Here is a 25,650-nt window from a genome sequence, read left to right as displayed (position 1 = left end):
CTTGTATATACCAAAACTACAAATGGCATCATATTTGAATATTATATAGAATAGCGGTATAAAGTCTCCACATAGATCAAATATGTAATTATACACGATGGTTAGTACTTCTAAATCAATTATGATGCTACAAATAGCTTACTCAATAATCTTATCCCCGTATGGAACTCATTTGCAGTAGTATAGCACAAACCATCACAACATAAAATTCAACCTGAAGCTAATTACATGTAAGTTTCATTATCAAATGTACAATATCATAAAATATTTCTAAACTTTGGACATCTAGCCCATATTAACATACTTCAACCATGCTCAATCCTTGTTATGTATTCAACATAGTTTATTTTTTATTTTTAATAAAGTTAGTTTATCCATCTAGATTTAAAACTGCGGTCCAATTTTAAATCCCACTCTCCTCCTCCTCCTGTGTTCTTTTTTTGGGTACAAACTCACACAAATTTAAATAATGAGATATTACTAATATGATTTGCTTTATAGTATAATGCCAAGGGATATTTTTTCTTGATTCTTTCCAGCATGTTCAGTTAGTCTGATTTTAATTTGTCAAATGGTACTATCCAAATATGGGAAGCTATAAAGGCATTGTAACGCATACGCTACAAATTAACATTTTCAGTTAAGAACTATTCTGACACTAAAAACAATTACAATGCTTTCACATCATTCTCTGCATTTATTAAGGTAAAGGATCACATATTATACTTGCTACACCAGCCCAAAAAACATTTTGTTAGGTAACAAATAGACTTGTGGGCTAAGGGGTTTACAAATGTTACTAGTAAATGTATCCTTTAAACTTTCAACTCTAAGGAAGGTTATTTTGCCTCCATATCTTTTCGAAATTGGGTCAGATTCTTATGGATGTCCGCATTTATTAATAATAATAGGGTATTTGCAGCTTTGTCAGTAAAACCGGTTTAAGAAACGCCTCTATTCTGCGTCCTGTTCATACTGCCTCATACCTTTATTCTATACTGTTACATGTTCATTCTCATCCTTGGCATTCACTCGCTTTCTTGCGTTTGTAATGATATCCGATGAGTAACCCCTTCTTCTAAATCTCTACATCATATAACCCACTGTCTGCATATAATCTTAGCGGTCAGTACAGTTTCTTTTTTCCTTGATGAGCACACAACAGGAGACTGATGCACTAGTACAATGTGGATGGCTACCCTGAGCTGTAAGTATCAGATTTAAAGATGTAGGTTTTCTAGAAAGAAAAAAATAAAAAGTACTTTGGCAAATTATCATCCCATATTATCACAGAACTCTAAACTCTCATTTTATATATCATAGGTCAATTTCAGACCCCATGGATTTTGATTACATATCTGTATGAATTCCAATAGTATCTTGTAATAAGCTCCATACTACAAATAGATAATCTATATATCTGATCTAGATCTGGCTATCACAACTGTACTCTTCCAGATCTTAGGACCAGGGATGGTTCTTTTCAAAGAAACCACATCATGAGGTTGGTATATGATGGAGTGAATGCCATACCCATAGTGGTACCCTGTTGTATACAAAAAATACCTTAAAATAGTGCATCAATATTATTCAAAATAAAGGTAGCCATCTCAATAAATAAGTTGCAACACTAAAATACCAACCAGCAAGTACATCCTGCATCGTTCTCGGGTGAACTGTTACACAGATGAAGACTATGACAAAGATGTAACAGAGTCCTCTAACTTAATCCTATTCAAATAGCTAATCTATTGAACTGTATCTTTTATGCATGCATACACACACAACCACATATAAGGCTCCCCACCCTTTGTCCGGGTTTATAGATTTAGACCTCAATCAAGATCAATATAAAACAGTAAAATACTTTGTGTCATTTTTAAGACTACACAATATCATAATTAAAAAAGTGTCACTAAAGATTTAAAAAATGTAAAAAGATTATAGCATACAAACTCCTTTGTAGGAAACATTAAATAAATCACTTCATCTACCTCTGTTATATTGAATTTAAAATACAAAGGAGTTAAATAATGTTTCCATGCTTCTACTACTCTAATAGATGGACAAATATAAAATGCGCGTCTTAAATCACGTGGCCCATCGTGGCAAAGGTCACATATACTGTCATCCTTTCTGAAACTAGAGCAATGCCTTTTATAAGTATTTAATGGCAGAATAACCAGTCTGAGCATGAGTATTACTTGCCATATACACTGTCTTTCAGATTCAACAATAAGTACTTTTGAAGTGGCTTAAAAGCTACAATATCTTTGAAAGTTTAGTACAATTTTATGTTTGAGTAATGAGAAATGTTGCATGAGTAACTTAATCTAGGACTGCATTTTTTAAAATTAACGTGATTTGAGCAGGGGACTGTCTGTAAATATTCTATATTACATTCAAGTTGTTTTAAAACAAGCCTAAGATTTAAGTTAAAAGTCTAATCTTTCTTAAATGCAACACATTTTTTCCTGATTCGGCAAATCTCTCAAGGTACCATCTGATGCATGGAGTAAACTATACGCCCACAGAACAATTTTTGCCACTGCTAAAGTAAAAGAGCTGGTAAGTGCAAATTCCAGGTGTAGTGCTTGTACAGGGATTGCTTGGCTTACTGTTGATAATTTACGAAGAATCTTCACTTCATATAGGTTCAAGAATCACCATTTTTCAAGAGAAATGTTCTTAAGTGCATATGTGAGAGTAGGTGGAATATTTTTACTGCATAGACATTGAATGAAGTGTTTCCTTACAGAAGAATTATAACATTTATTTAATGCTCCGATGAGTGCAAAAGCTTGGTTTACTAAATGTGAGAAATGTAGCTTATTATCTAAGTTCTGAGAGAACACTCTGCCCAAATAAGTATGTGATTTCACCTTTTCTACGCAAATTACACCGTGGTTCCAGAAAAAGGAATAGCAAAGCTTTCTTCATTTAAAGGCCAAAATTTTAGTTTTGGCAATATTCATTTTCAATTTTTTTCCCCCGGCATATGCACTTAATGCATTCAAATTGTGTTGAAGGCCAATTGGAGTAAGATGAAAAATTACAACATCATCTGTATATATCAATACATGCAAACATAAGATGCAAAACTTGGTGGAAAATTCTTAACATTTACAATTTGAGCCTGTGAATCATAAAGAAAGACGGAAGAAAGAAGAGGAGCCACTATGCAACCTTGTTTCAAACAGTGTGTACTTTATGAGGGTTAAGCCTTTGTTCCCACCCATCAGGATTTTACACCAAGTAGAGGAGTGTAGAACAATCATCAGCCTTAAAATATTTGAGGGAATACCCATCATGACCAGTATCCTCTAAAGAGTTGGTCTGTCCATTCTATCAAATGCTGTTGAAAAGCCAACAAAAACAGTGTACAGGATTTGCTATTTTGATACTACGCATTTTTCAATCAAAGTTTGAACAATTGCAATGTTATCTGTGACTGAATGTTTGGAGCTAAAGCTGGCTCGTTTGTGGGGATTTATTCCTTTTGCTCAGCTGACCACCATTTAGTCTCCCCCTTATATAAACCTCAGAAGTTTGGGAAGAGTAATGGATCTGGAAGGAAGTTAAACCTACGACTGGTACATTGAACACCAATCTTTCCATCAGTAGTAACTATAACCTTTTAGCTAACTTGTGTGCCTGAGATATATTACAAATCGTTTTTATTTTCAATACAAGTGTGAAAAAATGTTCCAGTCTTAAATTTAACTTTTGAACTATAAACTGCAATGGTAAAACAAATTTATAACAATGAAATAAAATGCTCGATCAACACGACCACTAGCGTTAGGTACTTACAATGTGCAAGAGCTTCAGAACATCCACAAAACTGTGTGAGGAAGAACAAGCAGAAACAGCAACTGTAAATCCAGTCATGAAACATGCCACACAATCAAAAAAGAGAACTTTTAACAGTCATGGAGACCTACACTTTTTCAGAGCTCATGATCTCCTTAGCGATGTGGTAAACTTTTGTCTTCTTCCCAGTTCTTTTACCCTGCAGACAAAAAAAGATCCACTGAGCATTGGTGCACACGCAATATTTATTCAAGACTGGCAATAGTGGAAAATCTACTAACATATAGAAATATAAGTTTCTTGTACAAGTTCTCACTTGACTCTAGAAAGCAGGGAATAGACAAAAAATAGTCTGGGGATTTGTTTGCATTGACTAAGAGCCCTTTTTACGATGTAATTACATCTTTGCTTAGTCACAATCTTATACTACCCTATTTTGCAGACATCACCAACTCTTTTTCACAGGTATGAAGATGAGGATAAGAGGGTAATAGCTCACAACTGGAGTAAAGTGTCACAGATAGTATACTGTTTACTATTGGAGAAAGAGATAGGGAAAAAGTTCTCAGGAGAGTGGAGAGCAGGTATATTTTCAAATTCGATACAAAGGAGCCAAATGCATTAAATGCAGGCGAAGATATGTTTGTTCATTTATGAATTATTCCAAGGTTAATTTCAGCCAGATGAACGAAGTTGAAGTGGTACTCAAAGTATATTGCAGGTGTTTTGATGTTTTCAACCTTTGTTTTCAGTTTTCACGGAAATCGAAGATTAGAATCGAGAAGTCAGAAATCACTAGCAAGAAACATCTTATAAAACAACACTGAAAATTAAGATAAGCACATGTGTCTATTGTCCCTAGGTGCCATACATTTTACGGAAAAATTAACTGATTGATTGGAGCTATGAGATTTAGGTCTCTAGGGTGTAATTCTGCAATTAATCTCACTTTGCAAAGACCTTGATAGTTTATGATTCAAGCACAGAGAGTTTATCAATCTGTGTCAAAAATGAATTATGCTCGATTTGCAGTGAAAATCTATCATTTTTGTCAGATTATACAATTTTTTTCATTATTTTATTATGATTCTGTTTTTTGGTATAGGTTTAATGTAACCAGTGGTCATTACAAGAGTACACTGGCTCATGAGAATTGTGGAATATTATAGTATTTTGTCTATGTTTGTTGTGGTGGTATTACATGGTGTGTTATAAAATAAGTCTCCAATATGGCGCTCACTATTGTGACCAAGCCTATTACATGCTAGACAAAATGAGTTGAGCTTCAATTGTTGCGCAATCTAATAAAGACCTTGCACGTCTGGGAGTGTGCCGGTGTGCCCTTCTTCATACCCACGGAGAGGAGTTAGTGGTGTTATTATCGAGAGAGGTGAAACTTGGAGTGGCCAAGCATTGTCTCCGATCAGGCACCTGGGGGAAGTTTGTAACTAATTAATGTATGTGTGTGTATATATATGTGTGTGTGTATTTATATATACATATATATACATATATATATATATATATATATATATATATATACACACACACTTAAAAAACCATAGGTTTCACACATGTTATAGTTAGCTGGACATTTCACTCGTAAAAAACCATTGAAATTCCCCCGTTATAGTTACTTCAGATAACTATAACTCGCGCGCCCGCAATCCACTGCTCATGACGTCACATATTACATCACTCATGACATGGTCAGTGGCATTACTCATGACATCACTGATGACATCATCCTTGTGATAGAGTGGCAGTCGCGCGAGTTATAGTTATCTGAAGTAACTATAACGGGGGAATTTCAATGGTTTTTTACGAGTGAAATGTCCAGCTAACTATAACATGTGTGAAACCTATGGTTTTTTAAATTAATTTGCAAGGTTTTTTAAATGCTAATTCCCAACTATAACGTGTGTGAAACCTATGTTTTTTTAAGTGAATTTGTAAGGTTTTTTAAATGCTAAGTTATGTATGTTTTATTATATATATATATATATATATATATATATATATATATATATATATATATATATATATATATATATATATATTTTTTTTTTTAAGGTTTTTCACCGTGCGATTTTTTGAAAGATAAATAAAATGTTTTTTTCACCCTTCGGGGTCCTTCAGGGACCCCCTGACAAAGACTAGGGGGTCAGGAACTCTCTACCCTGCCCCCTTTTCACGTTCTCCACCTTTCTTTTTCACTGTCACACACAAAACACACAAAATGGCGGCCGACACTTCCTGATTTCGACCGATTCGGACGTTGACTGACATGTAACCACCAATCAGAATTACGCTCGGGCACGTTAAGGTGCGCGCACGGTGCGCACCTATAGATATTTATGTACTTTTAACTGCAATTATCTCAGGAACTACTGAACAGATTGACTCCATATATGCAAAAGGCACATCCCTGACCTGAGGACTACCTCTTTGGCAAATTTCAAGTAATTCTGTTCAGCCGTTCGGGCTGTACCTTCGACTAAAGGTCCTATGGGAAAATGCATGGGGAAAACGTGTTTTGGGACCCCCCTTTTTTCTCAGCCCCTGCTTGACGAATCACCCCGAGACTTTCAGGGTAGGAGCTGAGCGGAGCACCCCATTAGTTTTGAAAATTTCACGAGGATTCGTCAACCGGCGCCAAAGTTATTCAAAATCGAATTTTCAGATTTCCTATGGAAACTCGGTCCTAACTATAACTATCTACTGGCGACCGCCAGTAGATAATATATATTCATGCCATCATACCATTCATGTATACATCTCTACCACTGGAAAGTAGTAAATGAGATAGAAGAACCTATATTAAAAAAGAATAATGCAATAGTCTATATATATGCACCACTGAAGAAGGGATGAAAGAAGGATTTGTGGAGCAGACCCAGTTTTTATAACTACATATTCAAAAATAGGTTGTGTGGGGCTATTCATGTCAGGAGTTTTAAGCATATATGGCATGTTTAGATGCTTTTATTGAAGATAATGAACAAAATGCCATGATATGAAAACTCTTATTTCGCAGGGACTGTGAAATATGGAAAATATCTTCATTATAATGGCAGCTCCAAACTATTCTGCAAAGCTCTACTACTGTTGGGGCTAGTAGGATTATGAGGCATGGAGAACACAATTAAGCACAAAGGTTATCTAAATTATGCAGCAAAAAATGTAAGTTATGTAACACAATCCATGGAAGTTTTATTTTCATCACTTTTAGCTACAAACAACATTTTTGATGACATTAGCAAATTACAAGTCAATTGCAATCAATCCATAAATATGTAGTAAACACTAAGGTCACAACATTTCATAAACCCTCGGACGCTCACTGTTTTCCATTGTTTCAAAAACAATGCATTCATGAAAGGTAAACAAAACCTAACATTCCATTTCTAATCAGTGACCACTGTTAGATATACTTAAAAACCCCAAAATAAACATTTTGTTATAAAAAAAACATAAGGGATATCGTGTCTCAGGGTTCTGGTTGCATTTACTCGGAATTTAGATCCATGTTTTATAATGTCACCAGAATCCCTCAGAGCCAGTATTGTTACCGGTTATCATCTGTGGGGGGGGGAGGATGCATGGCACTGCCTACAGTGGAATCAGTTCAGAATGTTTTGGTTTACAAGAATGTACCTATACTTAGACCTGGGCCTTGCAAAGCTCTACCAACAGACACTTTGCACTGAAATTTTGGACAGCATCTCTGTATTCATCTGTACCACTTTGCCAGAACAGAGACATCTACAGAGCTCTCCAAACACATCTATCCAGGCTTCCACAGTGTTACAGGTTGACTCCATGTCACCAGGATATCATCACAGCTGATAATAACGCTACTAAAAGCACACAGAAAAAGACGAAAACCTCTTATTCTGCAAAGCTGCACAGTAACATCAGATAAGGGAGGAGGCATTCTTTAATAAATGAGAACAAAGGTATGCCACAGGAGCACAAACCGAAGTAAAATTATTCTACAGCAAACAATGCCACAAAGGCAGTAGAAGTAATCCGACTTGGGGACACTATGAGCAGGTACAAGACACACACATATATATATATATATATATATATATATATATATATATATATGTAAATAAAACAAGTTCCTTTGAACTTATTGATGCCAAGTGCCCAACGTTAGCCTAGGACTTCATATTTGTTGTGATTTTCTTTACAGGTTGCTTTTACTGTTTACTTACAATTACTTACAAGAATTCTTATTTGCAGCTACACAAACTTTATAAAATTCACTACAGCAGTTATTTTGACAAAAATCCCACCTGCTTATTTTCTAGATGATCAAGCTCTCCTTTGCTGGAGTCAGAGCTGGCACCTTCTTCATCCGAGCTGTTGACGACCTCTTCCTCATCGGAATGAATTATGTCGAGCTCTCCGTTGGGATCCTCTTCAGATGACCTACTGTTAAGGCAAAGACAAATATAGAGTAAGGGGATTTCCTCATAGTGCAAAGACTATTCCGAGCATGCATTCAACTCGTTAAACCTGTTCAAGATCGTTCCCAGGGAAAAGGCTTACTACATATGGACATCCTATAGTATGTTTTGAACGACTTTGTTGGATCAATTACATTTAGTGCATTTCTGTTTCACAGGTCTCCGGGCAAGGCCATAGCAATGACAAACAGGTGTACAAAAAGAATGATCAGACAGGAGCAGCTGTCACAACCATAAATACTTTTAGGTTTACTCCTTTGTGGCACAAAATTTACTTTGAATGCATCAATCTGATCAGTAGTTAGGGGCACGGATTCCTCCGATGCCGGACACTCCACCCCTTCAGTAAACAAATTGGTACATTACCTTAAACTTGTCTCCTCTACAGTTTGAATTTAACCTTTACCTAGCACACAGCACAACTGATTGTATGTGGTAAACTACCAATGAGATCCGGACATAGCCCCAATGGGAGAAAAAGTAATGGACCGCAAAAAAAAAATTAACGTTTTGAGTTAGCCTGAAATTTGTTCATACCTTCAAAGAAACTTTATTATTTTGTTCAAATATGTAAACCTATTTATTCGCAACTTTACTAAAATCCTGCTCCATAAGGTAAAACCTAAAGAACCCAGATGTCTACCATAAAGCAAAGCTTGGTGGGTGTGCTTGAAGACAGATTAAGAACATGGGATCTTAGAGGATCTTCACTGCACATAAAGACTAACTTTTTCCTGAAGATACCTGCAAGAACAGCTAGGCTGCACCTTGAAATCTATTCTAGATAGCGATGGCAGCAACTGAGATTGTCATTAAGTCTCAAAGATACAACACAATATTCTAAAGTTGAACAAGAGTTGGATGCCTTTGACTGTCCTCTCTTGCAACCAGCTGATTAATGTCTTTGGGACGTCCAAGTAGAGGGCACTGTTAAAGTAATTCCAGAATTTATTATACCACCACAACCCCAAACTGAGATCTGGTGATTTGAAGATCAGATTGATTAGTCTCTTTAACTGCACCAAATAAACTATACAGGTTTTCACAACTGAGTTAATTTTTCAGTCCACTGACAATCAGTGGCGTAGCAAGTTCAGGTGGTACCTGGTGCGGAAAATTTCTTGTCACCCCCCCCCCCAACATTGAAATGTCACACCCCCCCCCCCATATTGAAATTATTAAAAGGAGGAAAAAAATGTATTTTGAAAACACATTTTTGCCATTTTGTCATCCCCCTCAGTGATGACACCCGGGGTGGCCCGCACCCACCGCACTCTTCCTATGCCACTGCTGACAAGGACTCCTCCAATGTGTATCCTAGATTGTTTTTTTTTAGGATCGGATCCTAATCAACTATGCATTTGGGAGAGCTCTTCCATGAGTGCCTTCACCGCCATGACATTTGCTCGGATGTTTACAAGGATCACATCATTTCACCCCTTTATGTATTAAAGAATCTCTTACTAATCCAGGATCCACTTTTAAGCAAGCTCACGGTGTATCCTGATCCCACGAATCCCCCTCCATCCTAATAATCAATTCAGTGTCATTGGTGTAAGTATTGAAGGGAAAATGAGGTTTCTGAATGATTCTGAACTAGGTGCGAAGAAACTCAGTACACTAATGAAGCGCACTGCATAATTACCCCTAGGGGTTCAACACAAAAGTTGCTCACTTGGCCAGAATCAGACACTCAAATATACAACTGAAACAAAATGTGAAATTTGACCTTTAAGTATATTTTCATTTAGATATTGCAGAACAAATCAGTACATCATTGAAAATTCATTTCAAATTAAAACAGGTCTGTAAAATTCAAAACACTGTCAAACAAATCAATCGATCTCTTCAATGAGGTGTCTTTCAACGACTCCAATGCATTTCGGGTTACTTGAACCCTTCTTCAGGGGATGCATATCATTAATACAAGAAAATGTACACGGGCCTCCTGCCAAAACACAAGACACAAAATCAATTGAATGTCATACGACTATCGCTACAGTTTACAAAGGACCATATCGTTATTTGCCAAAATGCTAACCAACCCAGACGTAAAAACAAAGTTAAGAACCGAAACCTTCAGGTGTACTGTGCAAAATCCCAACATGCATCGCTAAATAAAAAACGTGACGGAAACAATGTTCATACTCGTGCAGTAATCCTAAATATAGTGCCATGGGCTGAAATTATAACTCAAAGACTTGTCTGACATGCAACACCCATGTATTCGACCTCCTTTTGAGTACGACCACTCCATGCACTGACATATTAACTGTAACTGCTACCTCCTTTAGATGATGCAAGCGCTTGAACTCCACCATCATACGACAGACCGATGTTGCACCAACTAGCCGAAAAACAAAACTCTCTAATGCTTGTTCCTGTATCGTGGGGAACCTGTAGTTACTTAATACTCAGTCCACCATTAGGATTTAGTGAACTAAAACATACGCCGTATATCTTACCTATATCCAAATGCTCAGTGGGTGTTAGTACAATCTTTGTTTGCTTATGTCTAAATCGATATAAGAAATTGCTATAGAAAGATGTCCGTCCGTAACAACGGTTTTTACACTTCTCACTTACTGAGCACAAACTCGCCCATTTGTTTCTCATGCTTCCACTTCTACGAGATACCGTCATCAAGACGGCCCGCCACGGGGATCTTACTTTAAATCTTATGGGCAGCGCCCAAGCTGGAAATGCCCAAAAACTTTGTTGCTCCTGGCTTGCGAACAATCTTAAGTACTGCTCAGTGAAACTGCATAAAAAACGTTCAAAATCAGATACCACTTATGAGTAAAAGGGCCATGCATTATGCTATCGATCTCACTAATGCCAAAGAATATATGTCATACCCAATTTACGGTCTAATGATACCCGAAAATAAAATGGTTAGGGAAACCGTAATGAAGTTAACCAACGTGTTATTGAAGTTTCTGAATGATTGCCATCAGGGGCCTAATGTATACTGAACAACACAGGAGAAAAATGAAATCCTTGGCAAAGGCCACAAGTGATGTGATGTAGAAGAAACAAATAAAGCCAACTTGACAATTGCATCCTCTCACTAACTAAGGATGTCAACAATTGACCAGCTTATCGGACACTTTATCAAATCTGGCTGAGATTCAACAATATTACCATGTACCTTCTTCAGCGGAGATCTCCCACAGGCTATCAATGCCATTGACATGACATGTCTTGGTTTTATAGCCAGCTTCACAGTTTGTTTTAGAAGACCCCTTAATGGCACTTTACAATGCGACCAGGCATTCACCCTGTTGAGGACTTCCTGGACTTTGGGATGATGCAGCTCTGCATGTGCTAACTACATGGATCTCAACAGCCCCGGAATCAGCGAGAGCCCCTCTTGAGAATGGTGTTGGTTAGGGCAGACTCAAATGCCAAAAAACACTAATCCAAGTTTGAATGGGACAAAGGTCAAGTAGACTTGCATTCTTGATGGACTTCTGCAAATCCCACATTGGGTCATGTGAAGCCTCATGTGGGTATGCACAGGGTGGGTATGTAACATCCTTTCTACACTCTTGTTAAAAACTGGTGGGACCTGTACTCATGCCACATCCGACACTGGCTAGGTGAGCCAGGGGAGGCTGTGGGAGGGTTTGTAACATGAATGAAGTCCCTACACTTAGGAAAAGGTCACTTGGGAGAGCAGAGGAGCATACTCTCTCAGGACAGTCAAGGCACCTGCTAGTCATTTCCCCTACATGTCATCATCATTTTAAGCAGCTCTCGGTCACCTCTTTTGAGAAGTCTCTTGAAGGCCTCTGGGAAAGTTGGTTTTCTACTTTGGTTCCCTCTTGGTAGTGGATGATCTCCTCTCAGGTATCACTTCTAAACGATCAGACAGAGGAGCAAAGCCACAGAACAGCCCCCAGCTGGGCCACAGACAAAGTATGGACCTTTCCCTTCAGGATGGACCACAGATCCTCAAGGGTAGAGTTGTAGGTTCATACTTCTGGTGTGGAGCCCAAGCTTTTCTTAAACGTTTGCATTAGATAGGTAGTAGCCTAGGTGAGCTATAGTATTACAATATTTTTAGTCAATCAGACTGGTTTGCACCACTGCACTCCTTCTGCCGCCTCTGGAGAGTTAAATGTAGATTATATATTCACTGGCCAATCTCTCAAGAAGATGCATGTAGTTGCTAATCAGATTTATAAGACTCCATCCTACAATGTCATAAATGCGCTGCCTGGATTAGAGGTTTTGTGTTTTCACCCACACAGTGAAACAGTCCAAAGAAAGGAGGCTAACTCCTGAGTGGTGACTGAATGCCTAGTTCCCCACCAGGCATTCAGCCACCATTTCATGTCACATGGTTCAGTTACTTGCATGGGGCCCATACACATCACAGACAACACCCCGCACACCAAGTACTTGTGAAAAGTATTCCTATGAAAGTGTGATGTCACTGCACTTTACTTTGTGGTGTTCATAGTCTTACCCGCATACTCCAACCATTCTGTAACTTTAAAAACTATATATCCACTACCACCAACCAATTAGCTCTTAGTAAGGTGGTCGAAGGTGGTGCCGCCTCAAAGATTATTTGCAGGGGGCCCAGGGCGTTCCACATTTTCACCACCACAGCTAATGGCTCTGATATGAGCCCTCGAGTCATGGTCAGGTGGTTGTGGTGTCTTCTGCGCCCACTCATGAAGACAAAAATAAAAGGGTTCGAGGACCAAGGAAGTAGAAAATAAAACATCAGGGTGGAACAGCTGGTGTAAATAGCTGAGGACTTTTATGCGGACATGAAGGCCAACCAAGATTAAAATAAATAATATTTGAAACTGTTTTCTATGGTGACATGCCACCATAAAACAGTCCATTGAAGTAGAATCGCCTGGACCGCATGCAGTGTCTGGGTTCAGAATCAACCTGGTCATGGTGGGTGGGTTTGGGCAACAGGGAAAGAAGACGTGTAGGTCATCCTGCAATACTTCACTACATAAACAGTGTGCGAGGATTCAAACATCCAATACTATGCCCCTGGGCACAGTGGCCAATCCTCTTCTGGCACAAAAGAAGATGGTGTGGTGACAGAGTGGAACCACATGGCCAGCTGTAGGGTTTCATGCTAGAGAAGACGTGGCCCCAGATACGGGCCTGTGTACTTGCCTCATTGTTTCAAAAGGCTCTAGAGTCAGAACAATGGACTGTAAAAAACGATAGGAGTTTGACTGTTCAGAGTGGAAGAAACTAACATTACTGGTAAGTAACCAGCTGGAAGAGTTGCTCACAGACTTCCCTTCTGCACTATTTCAATTTGACAGCGTTAACTTTTGCACTCAGGCCATTGCCATACCCCAGCTTAACACTCCAACTACTTGAAGAGTAACTCATGTCAACACCGGTTGGCGTAAATATAGTCGCAGTTTATTCAACATATTCCTCAAAACGCAAGAATTTTCCCTTCAGGCGTTTGAAAAGAGCCCTGATGTGCAATGCCAACACAAACTTGTATCCAATACACCACCACCTTCTGGTACTGCGCACAAAATGAGCGAATATGAACCAAATTCTAGCACTGCCCTGAAGAAGCAGCGTGGCAGAAACCATGTTAAAACGGAGAGCAAATTTTTATTAACAGTAAAAAAAAAAATTTTAAAAAGAAAAACTCATGAGATCAATCAATCAATCAATCAATCATAGGCATTTGTATAGCGCACTGCTCACCCGGAGGCTCTCAAGGCGCTGGGGGGGGGGGGGGGGGGAACGCTACTGCTCGAACAGCCAGGTCTTGAGTTGCTTCCTGAAGGCGAGATGGTCTTGCGTTGTCCGGAGGTGGATGGGGAGGGAGTTCCATGTCTTGGCTGCCAGGTAGGAGAAGGATCTTCCTCCGGCGGTGGCTCTGCGGATGCGGGGGGACGGTGACGGTAGCGAGGCTGGCGGAGTGGAGCTGGCGGGTGGGCTTGTGGAAGGTCAGGCGGCTGTTGAGGAACTTGGGGCCCAGGTCGTGGAGGGCCTTGTGTGCGTGGGTGAGGAGTCGGAACGTGATTCTTTTGTTGATGGGGAGCCAGTGCAGGTCTCTCAGGTGTCCGGAGATGTGGCTGTGTCGGGGGATGTCCAGGATGAGTCGTGCTGAGGCGTTCTGGATCCGTTGGAGTTTCTTCTGGAGTTTGGCGGCGGTGCCGGCGTAGAGGGTGTTCCCGTAGTCCAGCCGACTGGTGACGAGGGCCTGGGTGACCGTCTTCCTGGTCTCGGTGGGGATCCACCGGAAGATCTTTTGAAGCATGCGCAGGGTGTTGAAGCATGAAGACAAGACGGCGTTGACTTGTCTGGTCATCGAGAGGGAGGAGTCCAGGATGAAGCCTAGGTTGCGTGCGTGGTCCGTTGGCTTGGGGGTGGCTCCCAGGGCGGGGGGCCACCAGGAGTCGTCCCAGGCGGAGGGTGATGATCCCAGGATGAGGACCTCCGTCTTGTCGGAGTTCAGTTTCAGGCGGCTGTTCTTCATCCATTCGGCGACGTCTTTCATCCCTTCGTGTAGGCTGGCTCTGGCGGCGTCCGGGTCGCTGGTGAGGGAGAGGATCAGCTGGGTGTCGTCGGCATAGGTGATGATCTTGAGGTTGTGTTGACGTGCGATGGTTGCGAGGGGGCTCATGTAGACGTTGAAGAGGGTGGGGCTGAGCGATGATCCTTGTGGAACGCCGCAGATGACTTCGGTGGCCGCTGACCGGAACGGGGGGAGGCTGACTCTCTGGGTTCTTCCGGCGAGGAATGAGGTGATCCACTCCAGGGCCTTCTCCTGGATGCCGTTGTTGTTCAGGCGCTGTACCAGGGTGCGGTGGCAGACAGTGTCGAACGCTGCGGAGAGGTCCAGGAGGATGAGGGCCGCAGTTTCCCCGTTGTCCATTAGGGATCTGATGTCGTCTGTGGCTGCGATGAGGGCGGTCTCCGTGCTGTGGTTGGGTCGGAAGCCGGATTGCGAGTGGTCGAGGGATCCGTTGGTCTCGAGGAAGGCGGCTAGCTGTCTGTTGACGGTCTTCTCGATGACTTTGGCAGGAAACGGGAGGAGCGAGATGGGGCGGTAGTTCTTGAGGTCGGAGGGGTCTGCAGTTGGTTTCTTCAGCAGGGCACTGATCTCGGCGTGTTTCCAGCACTCCGGGAAGGTGGCGGTGTTGAAGGAGGCGTTGATGATGTCGCGGAGGTGGGGTGCAATGATGTGGTCGGCCATGTTGAAGATGTGGTGTGGGCAGGGGTCCGTAGGGGATCCGGAGTGGATGGTGTTCATTGTGCGTGTTGTGTCTTCGGTGCTGACTGAGGTCCAGGTACGGAGGGTGGCGGTGGGGGGCATCAGTTCGGTGGGGGGTTTGTGGTTGGTGGGCCGAAGCTGTTGTGAATGTTGGCGATCTTGTCATGGAGGAAGGCTGCAAGGGAGTCGCAGAGGTCTTGCGAGGGAGTGATGTCATTGTTTCCGGCGTCGGGGTTGGAGAGCTCTTTGACGATGCTGCAGAGTTCCTTGCTGTTGTGGGTGTTGTTGTCCAGTCATTCCTTGAAGGCTGTCTTCTTTGTGGCGCGGATCAGTTGGTGGTGTTTGCGGGTGGCGTGTTTGAGGGCCGTCATGTTGTCTGTGGTCTGGTTGGTGCGCCAGGTGTTCTCCAGGGAGCGGCAGTTCTTCTTGGAAGTGATGAGCTCGTCGGTGAACCAGGAGGCTTTCTTGCTGCCGCGTCTGCTGGGGGGGTTCTTCTTCAGTGGTGCGAGGGCGTCTGCGCAGTTGGTGATCCACTGTGTGAGGTTGTTGGCGGCTTCGTTGGGGTCCGTTGAGCTGGTGGGGGGGGTTCTGGCTGAGGAAGGTGGTGAGCTGGTCGCCGGTGATCTTGTTCCAGCTCCTGTGGGGGGCTTGTTGAGGGTGGTGGTGGGTCGTCGTTTTACTGAAGCTGAAGTGGACGCAGCTGTGGTCAGTCCACTGGAGATTGGTGGAGTGGCTGAAGGTGACGTATTTGCTGGATGAGAAGACTGGGTCAAGCGTGTGGCCGGCGTAGTGGGTGGGGGTGGTTACCAGTTGCTTGAGTCCGAGGTTGGCCAGGTTGTCCAGCAGAGCAGTGGTGTTGCGGTCCTGGTTGTTCTCCAGGTGGAAGTTGAGGTCCCCCAGGAGGATGTAGTCGGTGGAATTGATGGCGTGCGGGCTGACTAAGTCTGTGATGTCTTCGCTGAACTGTGTGCGTGGTCCCGGTGGTCTGTAGACGAGGGTGCCTCTGAGCGTGGTCTTGGGGTCGGTGTGTATCTGGAAGTGGAGGTGTTCGGCGGAGGTGAAGGTTTCATCGGAGTTGGTCGTGATGCGGATGGTGTTCTTGTGGATGATGGCGATGCCTCCTCCTGTCTGGTTGACGCGGTCCTTCCTGGTGATTTTGTAGCCTTCCGGGACGGGGATGGCGACGTCGGGCGCTGAGGAGGCGTTCATCCAGGTTTCCGTCAGGAAGGCGATGTCGAGTCGAGGAGGTTCCAGAGTTCGACGGCATGCCTGTGAACGGAGAGGGTGATGAGCAGGATGCACATCAGGTGTTTGTTGCTGGGGCTCGGTTTAGCAGGTGCGGTGTTGGGTCGGAGGCCGGTGAAGCGGCAGGTCAGGAAGGTGGGTGCGTCTCGGGGTGGCTCGGTAGTAGGCGGTGTTTCGGCCGGCATTGAGTGCGTGGAGGGTTTTGGCGTCGTAGATGTGCAGGGTGTGCTGGCGAGGACCAGGGGGTCTGGCGCTGGGCGCGGTCCAGGCGCAGACGGGCTTACCTTTGGCGCACCTTTGGCGCTCCCGCTGCGCGCGTCCGCTGCGCGATCGCTCTGGGGGCGTCATAAGTAAGGAGCCGGGAGGGTGGAGCAGCTGGGTGGCGGGAGCGGGGCGGCGAATGGAATCACAGGGGGGTGGGGCCGCAGTGAGGCAGCGGCGGGAAATTCCAAGAAGCAGCGGGCAATTCCCAGGAGCAGCGGGAAATTCCCAGGAGCAGCGGGCAGCGAGCGAAGGAATCTGCAGGCAGGAGGCGGCAAAGGCAGGCAGGAGCGGTAGCAGTGAGTGGGGTGACCATGCCCTGTGGAGGGCTGAGCGGTCACACTCTGTGGTCCCCTTAAGTAAGGAGCCGGGAGGGAGGAGCAGCTGGGTGGCGGGAGCGGGGCGGCGAATGGAATCACAGGGGGGCGGGGCCGCAGGGAGACAGCGGCGGGAAATTCCAAGAAGCAGCGGGCAGCGGGAAATTCCCAGGAGCAGCGGGAAATTCCCAGGAGCAGCGGGCAGCGAGCGAAGGAATCTGCAGGCAGGAGGCGGCAAAGGCAGGCAGGAGCGGCAGCAGTGAGTGGGGCGACCAAGCCCTGTGGAGGGCTGAGCGGTCACACTCTGTGGTCCCCTACGGTCCCCTTAAGTAAGGAGCCGGGAGGGAGGAGCAGCTGGGTGGCGGGAGCGGGGCGGCGAATGGAATCACAGGGGGGCGGGGCCGCAGGGAGGCAGCGGCGGGAAATTCCAAGAAGCAGCGGGCAGCGGGAAATTCCCAGGAGCAGCGGGAAATTCCCAGGAGCAGCGGGCAGCGAGCGAAGGAATCTGCAGGCAGGAGGCGGCAAAGGCAGGCAGGAGCGGCAGCAGTGAGTGGGGCGACCAAGCCCTGTGGAGGGCTGAGAGATCAAAAATAGCACCTAAAAACCCAGGGTCCTCATCAAAGTGTTTTTTTTTTTATTACAACAAACTGTATAAAAACAGTGTCCCCCAAGGCGCTTGCTGTACATACATCGAAGCAAGCGCTGCTGGAGTTCAACAATCATTTCCAGAAGACATTCATTCCAGTGCACCCTTGGAGCTGACGGATTCTTTGGTCATCCGAGGGAATGTGCTTTACAATGATAGATTGATTAGATTGTGTCGGCATGAAAAGTTAACTATCCATTTTCTTTGGGGTTTCAGAAACGAGACCAAAGTCAATAATGCTGGATAGTTCATGGTTTCCAAAGCTATATTTGAAAGGCAATCTCTGGTGTCATGTAACATGGATACACATATCTAGTATGGACCCCGGGTGGCTACAAGCAATCACCCACGTACTGTCTGAAATATGAACGACCACAGAAAATTACTTAGCCATGCTTGAAAGTAATGGGAAGACTGATGTGACATGGTGCAAAGCAACAGGCGAAAGGCGGGGAAGGGGAGATCATAAGGCCTCTGGGTCAATTTTCTCGAAGATGATTGCACACAGCTGAAGACGGTGAGCTAAGATAATCAGTGAACTGGCCTTGTCCCTGGGGCGTTCTACAGCGTGTGTCACAGCACCAGGACAATGCCCAGACTGCCAATCAATCACTTTTAGAGCAGAGAGAAGATCAATTACTGAAGCGTAGCCTAAAATGCTTGTGGGCAGTACAGCCGCACAATAACAACGCCATCTTGAGCTCAATCACACAGTAAAAGCTAAACTGGGCTTGAAATTAAAGGCAACATGCAACAGTTGCATGGTCACATGCACAAACCATGCTTGAAGGCCCCAAAATACTGTTTCTTACATCATAATTTAAAGGAGACACACACACACACGCACGCACGCACACACACACACACGTCCAGTTTTGTGTTTACTGCTTGAGGTCGCCTTCTGACTTGATATAACTTCAAGGTGTTCGAACAAAAATATTACTTAGATCCAAGATGTAATTCAATAGAAAAATGTTTGCCAGAGACCCACATATCTGGGTCCAATGCACACCAAACGGCCTTTTCGCCTACAGTCTTGCTTTGCAAGGGCTGTGAAAACTCGCTTTTGTTGCCATTACGCCTGAGACTGAGTGATTATGTTGTCACGTGTGACGATCTATGGTTTGCTTTCCAGATTTTTCGAAGCTTCACTTCTCAGAAAACAGTTTTTCTCCAGACAGTCTTTTTCAAACCGCGTAACAGCATTTATTAAATTTTAATAAAGTTTAAAAGTTGCAGCATTCACTAAGGGTGCATCTGTTTATGCCTGACCCTCGTTTTGGTTGCATTCTCTCGTACGTCACAGGTTTTAAAATTGCACAAACTGGTGATATCAGTGCTTGCCTAATTACAAGTGTATGCATGCTGATAGCAGCCCATTGGTTACAGGTCTCAATGACATGTAATACCATTCTCATACTATACAATAACATATCGTAACATATCTTCTACAATAACAAACCATACCATAATATACCCTACTATACTATACAATAACAGTCAATACTATACTATAAAATGACAGTCCATCCATATTATAGCACACTTTCCAAAACAGGCCATACCATAACATACCATACTACACTGTACAATGACAGACCGTACCATATCATACTAACCAATCAAGCCATCCTCATTTCCCCTTACCCCTAACCACCCGAGTCCTCAAGTCACCCTCACCTCTCTTTACCTCTACCCACCCCCAGGGGTGTACCTTAAGGGGGGGTGTTTGGGATTTATACCCCCCCATACATTTATTTTTAGATGAATAGTTGGGTACCGGTGCATTCAGTCGGGTATGGTGAGGAGTCGTTCAGATTTCACCTGGGATTTATGTATACTCACATTGACAAAACACACACACTCTCACCCATCTCTGTTTTGAAAGCCCTAAAAATGTTTATTTAACAAGATGTTGTGTTTCTCTCATTTAGTACTCATATTAATCAATATTCCTCTCCCTTTTCACTGTCTACTAAGCCCCACTTATGCACCCTGCTAGTCATATAATGTATTTTAACATTATATGCCAGATTGATGGTCTGGAAATCTGATGCTCACCCCCCCCCCCCCCCCCCCAATCTTACTGACCAAGCTGCGCCCCTGCATACCCCTAAATCCACAAGTCACCCTCACCTTCCTATACCACAACCCACCTCATGAAACCTCCAGGAACCCTCACCTCAGCTCTACCCACCCTGAAGCCTCAAGTCATCCTCATCTCTCTATATCTGTACCCACCCCTGAGTTCTCATGTGACTCTCACCTCCCTTTACATTTGCCCACCCCGAGTCTTCAAGTCACCCTTACCTCCTTTATCCTTGTCCATCCTGGAACCCTAAAATTACCCCCACTTTCCTTTAGCGCTACCCACCACTCAACCCTCAATTCATGCTCACCTCCTTTGACCTCTGCCTACCCCTGGATCCCCAAGTTACCCTCACCTCTCATTATTTCTACTCACCCGCTGAACACTGAAGTCCCCCTGACCTGTACCCATCACTAAAACCTAAAATCCCTTATTAAAATAACTTTAAACGTACTTTGAAAATACTTATCTGCATGGTAAAGCCACCAAGACTCACCTGCCTGGTATTTAATGCGTGGTAAATACTAAGTGGTAAAGTCTGTTTCCCCTCAGGCAGGAAGACACAAATATTTTGGGTTCACTGTTGGTTGTTTTATGCCTTTCAGTATGTTTGACAGGCAGCTTCCCCTCTTTGGCCCCTCCTTCCCATCCCTCGTCTCCAACACCCTTTACTTGAGGTCTCACCCGAGATAACTTTGTTGCTTGTCTGGTCTGCCCTTTCCCTGTCGCTGCTTGCCCTGTCCACCCCCATTCCTTTCTCTTCGTTGCTTGCCTCCTTCTCTCCAGCAGGAAGAAAGTGCCTAAAAGTCACACCAACGGTGTCAAGATGCTACAAAGATGCAAACAATATTGCACTCCCTGAACCTTCGTGCAGAGCCAAAATGTCTAACTTCATCGTGGACGCAAGATAATTAAACATTTTAGGTGAAGGCAGAGAATAATCCCATATTAAGAAAACATATCACTGCCATTGGCAGTCAGTGCAGGCCCGGGCATTGCACTTTTTTTTATTTCCAACTTTCAGCCATGCGGCACAGCATCTCGCCCTGTAGTACAACATGACAAAAAGAAAGTGACAAAGCCAATAGCTCTCCCATATGCAAGACCTATTGACTTTGCCAATGCATGTTCATTCATCACTTGAGCCAAGTGATACTTGTCCGATGCGGAATTGCAGTGGAAGGGAAAGGTATAGAAGGAAACATGCCACCACATACCAGAACACCTTAAAACCCATGGGGTCAGTGACCGCATAACTAATTTCTAGTTACAGGTCAATGATGTATCCGAATTCTGTTCCAAAATCCAATACTGCCCTCCCTGCTTAAGCCTTCCAAAGCCATATCTGCAACTCTGCAATCCGCACTCACACACTCGCCCCAGGCCCTCAGTATTGCTACCCATCTCTCCCAGCTTGTCTGTAAAAGCATAGCAACAGGAACATTGTGCCCAGATATGACTATAGAGCAGATTTTAGGGGTCTTTTTTTAATCACTTGCAGTCGCATTCATCATATTGCTTGAAAGCCCCAGGCCTTGGCACTTAAAGGTGTTTATGGTGTTGGTTGAGGGGGCAGGTCCTGCTCTCACTGAGCTGGCGTTTGAGACAGAAAATGAACTTAGCATGACACAAAACCATGCCATTTATAAATATTGAAAATATGAAATTCAAAGTAAAGTTTTGAGATCATTTAAGCTGTGCATTCACTTTTCCTATAGTATTTGATTTTCTTTTAACTATTTCTTAAACAATGAGTTACAAGCAAACATCAGCAAAGCCAATATAAGTTCAGCAACATATGGGAGTCTAGAGAAAAATATAGATGGTTTACCTTTCACCCACAATACATTAATTCATGAGCCCCGTTTAAAACACCTTTAACTCACTCCCCTTTTCTCTGGGTGTATGGAACTTCCTGACCTGAAATAAGTAAAACTCCAAGCAATGGTGTGTATTTATTTAGCTAGAGTGAATCAACAAACACACACACCACTACTGTCTGGGTTCTTAGATCTACTTCAGGTCAGGAGATTCCCTACCCAAGAAAAAGGAAAGAGTGACAACCAACACAGAGTTAGTAGCATGTATTTCTAAATGGGTCTGTTCGAGCATTCATAAAGCCAATAGCATACGTGTTGCATCGTAAAGGCGAAGCCTTTTGGATTTGCCAATGCTTGTTCTGTTTGCAATGCTAAGGTTAATGTGTTCACTTCTATGTTCATTATGTTGACAAGAATAAAGCTGGTAGTGAGCTAAGGCCATAGAGAGTAAACGCAGTCGAACATATTCACTGTAGGAAGACTTAACAATTACCATATATAGATGCCACTTACACTGATTTCGGGGTCATCATTTCACTGAGCTCCCACTTCCATCGCGGCCAGCGCGGGAAGCAGCACCAAGAGTCATTCCTACAACAAACCCGCAGGGCTCCTGACCAACTTCGAACTCGGTGCTGTACCGGTTTCTAAAACCCTCAATATCGGGGAAAGGGGCAGTTTTTTTTTGCATAAGTGCGGTCTTTGCTGGCTTCAAACGAATTGTCTAAGGGGGCTGAGTGGACAAAATAAAACAGCATCTCTACAGAAGCCACAAATAAAGAGGAACAGCCGAGCTCACATTTATACAACCAATTATGACTTGACACTGGCTCCACTGTAACATGTGCCGCTTAGCAGACCCCATATTTCATTGCTGCCCACAGTGACCCAGCTCTCATACCTTTCTTCATTTTCTCACCACCACCGCCCACTTCGCATTATCCAAATTAGAGTAGATAACCAGCCTAATTCGACTCAGAGCTACCACAAAACAACTAGTCTCCACCCTGCTACCTCGGACCACCCAATAACAGACACAACACAGCCCTAAACCAAGCGTGGGCACATTACACCAATGCTGATCTAGGAACCCGCTTAACATCAACCTCGCCTATTACAACACAGAATACCAACACAAATGTACCTGAAGACAACAGGAAACATGCTCAAGGTGAACAGGTTACACCTTAGTCCAAGCCATCAAAAACAATTACAAAATTCATAACACAAGCCAATCCTCACAACCAAAAATTCCGACTTCTCTTACAAAATCCAAGGCTTCATCTACAGACTGGGCAAACATCACAACTGCCACCACACGGGCACCCTTGCCCCCCCCCCCACCCCCTCCCCCACCCATCAAGATCTCTGCTCCAACAGCATTAACGCCTTTGTTGACAAGTAGTAGATATCAGTACCCCACTAGCTAGCCTCCAAACCCTGGCCCACTCTTTCAATACCTCAAAAGCCAATACTAAGCCTACACAACCAGACACTTTCCAATAGGAAAACCTGACTGGCGCCCTACACAAATCCAGGGGGATGCCTGCTCTGGCTCTCTCGCCAAGGATGCAGTGTACCTCCTTGATCACTTCCGTCACCGAATGAGATCTTCAACCTCCTACTAGTGACAGGCGTAGTTCCCACATTGCTCAGACAGGCATCCTCGATTTTCTATTTAAAAAACACATGTGCCATCCCAATGCCCCAGCAATTACCACTGACTGCTCACAGGTCTCCAAACACTTACAAAACACCCTGCTGGCTCCACCTCCTACCTATGCACCGACTCTATCCACGACCTCTACCAGCCTCACAGCAGTGCCCGCACTGTGCACCACAAGACCATGAACCTTGCTGGACAGGGTTAAGGAGCCCCAACTGCCTCTGGCTCCAAGCTTTTGATGAGGCGTTCAAGACACCGCCGGTTTTGATCCAGCGGATCTTTCTTTAAGGACGAGACTCATTTTATTTTTGCTACTGTTTTCAAAAGGGGACATTTCTGTGACTCGCTTTTTTTTTTTTTTTTTTAATAATTATTCTTGGCTATGCCTTTGATTTTCCGTCTCAACCCAACCCCCTCTGCAAGAGATACCCATCATTTGTTTAACTATCTCTCACAGAGATGGTGTGGCACCAACCCATTATCTCCCCCCCACCTCCTTTTTGCTTTCTTCTTCTATCTGTCCCATAATCCGGCTACTACTGTTGACTTGCTACTACTCTTTGGTTCCTTGTCCCTCCTTTTCCAAGACACATTGGCCAGTTTTACTTTTTTTTTTAAATATGATTTGTGTGGGATGCAAAGAGACTTCTCCATGTCTGTTGGTACTTTTCTACCCCCCTCCCCCACATATAAACTCATGCAGCTGTTGCAAATTATGCTGTGTGCACCGCCATGGGCATACCTCCATCACCACCCTCCACCCCCCCCCCCCCCATTTTTTTCTACACACATGATTCTGTGGGCTGTGCTTGTCTTTTCCGTTCCTGAAGGATGTCCTGCTGACGTTTCAGCAAAGCTGCTGATGTTAGTTCCTTAAAAGGTCGCAGAGTTTAATTGTTACGACACATGCATATACTACGCATGCAATACATTGCATCTTTCCAACACGTTGTGTTACATCATAGGTCTTTACCCACGCATAGTTTGTGATAACAGATATTTATATATCAATTTTTTTTTAATTTTTTTAAATGCAGCCCAATTTCCATTAAAGGAAAACAGGATCTTTTTAGAAAGAAAATGAATTAAACTTTGAAGCTTCATTTTAAGAGAGTAGACAGTGGTTCATTAAACCACTGCTTGCTCTTGAAAAAATATTTTTCAACATTCTCAAAGGGGAAGAGATCTCAAAGGGACCTCTTCCCATTTGCGAATGGGTTACCACCACTTTTAAAAAGGTGGTAAATTATTACTGTTTTGTGACCGGAATTTTTTTGCAAAACAGTAAACATGCCATACCAATTCGGTATTTGGAAGGAACGCCCATTCCTAATACTGAATCGCAAATACAAATTGTGATTCAGCAACAAGTTTTCGAATTGCATTTTGAGCAGATGAAAAGGCATTTTTCCGGTCGCAAATGGCCTGATTCTGCAAATCGTCCGTTTACGACCAGAAAAATGCTTTGTACATCTGGTCCTTAGTTCTCAGCCACTAATGAAGTTCCACTCATCCACACAGCCTGCACATCCTATCACTTCTGCTTAACCTCAGATATAAAAAGTGGACCATTCTCTGGTAAAACAAGCATTGGCATAGCCAATAGGTCTCGCCTTTGGGACCTTATAAGTGTTTAGCAATGCAACAGTTGATGTTGTTACACCAAGGATATTGTGCTGCATAACTAAATACTTACAAGGTCCCAAAACCTATTGGCAATGCCAATGTTTGTTTTAAATGGATTGTCTCTCTGCCAGTTTATGTTATGTAGGCAGGTATAATGCTCTCTTGTAGCCTTAACTGATGGAATGAGCTTTGCATGTGTTGGTTAAACTGTTGCGCTTTCAAACATTTTGATACGTGTGGGATAATGGTCAGCAGATCGCTCAATTAATTTTAAAGATATTTTAATTTATATACCATTTTATATTTGTTTTAGGTTGGTGTTCTGTGTTTGCTGTATTGATTTAATTAATTGCTATTTATTGTAGATTTTTATGATATTTGTAATTGCTTATGTCCATGAATTGAATAATGTGCAATATTTCTGTAAGAATGCATTTCTTGGAAATAAAGAGTCTGATCTGATT

General features: G+C 43.3%; 1 protein-coding gene across 2 annotated transcripts in view; it reads right to left on the bottom strand.

Moving 5' to 3' along the window:
* The window catches only part of FGD6 (FYVE, RhoGEF and PH domain containing 6), a 221,018-nt gene that overhangs the window by 84,390 nt on the left and 110,978 nt on the right, over positions 1-25,650 (bottom strand). For both annotated transcript variants that reach the window (XM_085653387.1, XM_085653388.1), the window contains exons 3-5: positions 8,118-8,256; positions 3,945-4,012; positions 3,814-3,844 (exon numbers count right to left, since the gene is read on the bottom strand). In XM_085653387.1, the coding sequence (XP_085509513.1) occupies positions 3,814-3,844; positions 3,945-4,012; positions 8,118-8,256 (238 nt within the window). The remainder of the gene's footprint in view (positions 1-3,813; positions 3,845-3,944; positions 4,013-8,117; positions 8,257-25,650) is intronic.

Source organism: Triturus cristatus, chromosome 4_1, assembly GCF_964204655.1.
Source record: "Triturus cristatus chromosome 4_1, aTriCri1.1, whole genome shotgun sequence".
NCBI classification, from domain to species: domain Eukaryota; kingdom Metazoa; phylum Chordata; class Amphibia; order Caudata; family Salamandridae; genus Triturus; species Triturus cristatus.
This window is presented reverse-complemented; position numbering and strand designations above follow the sequence as displayed.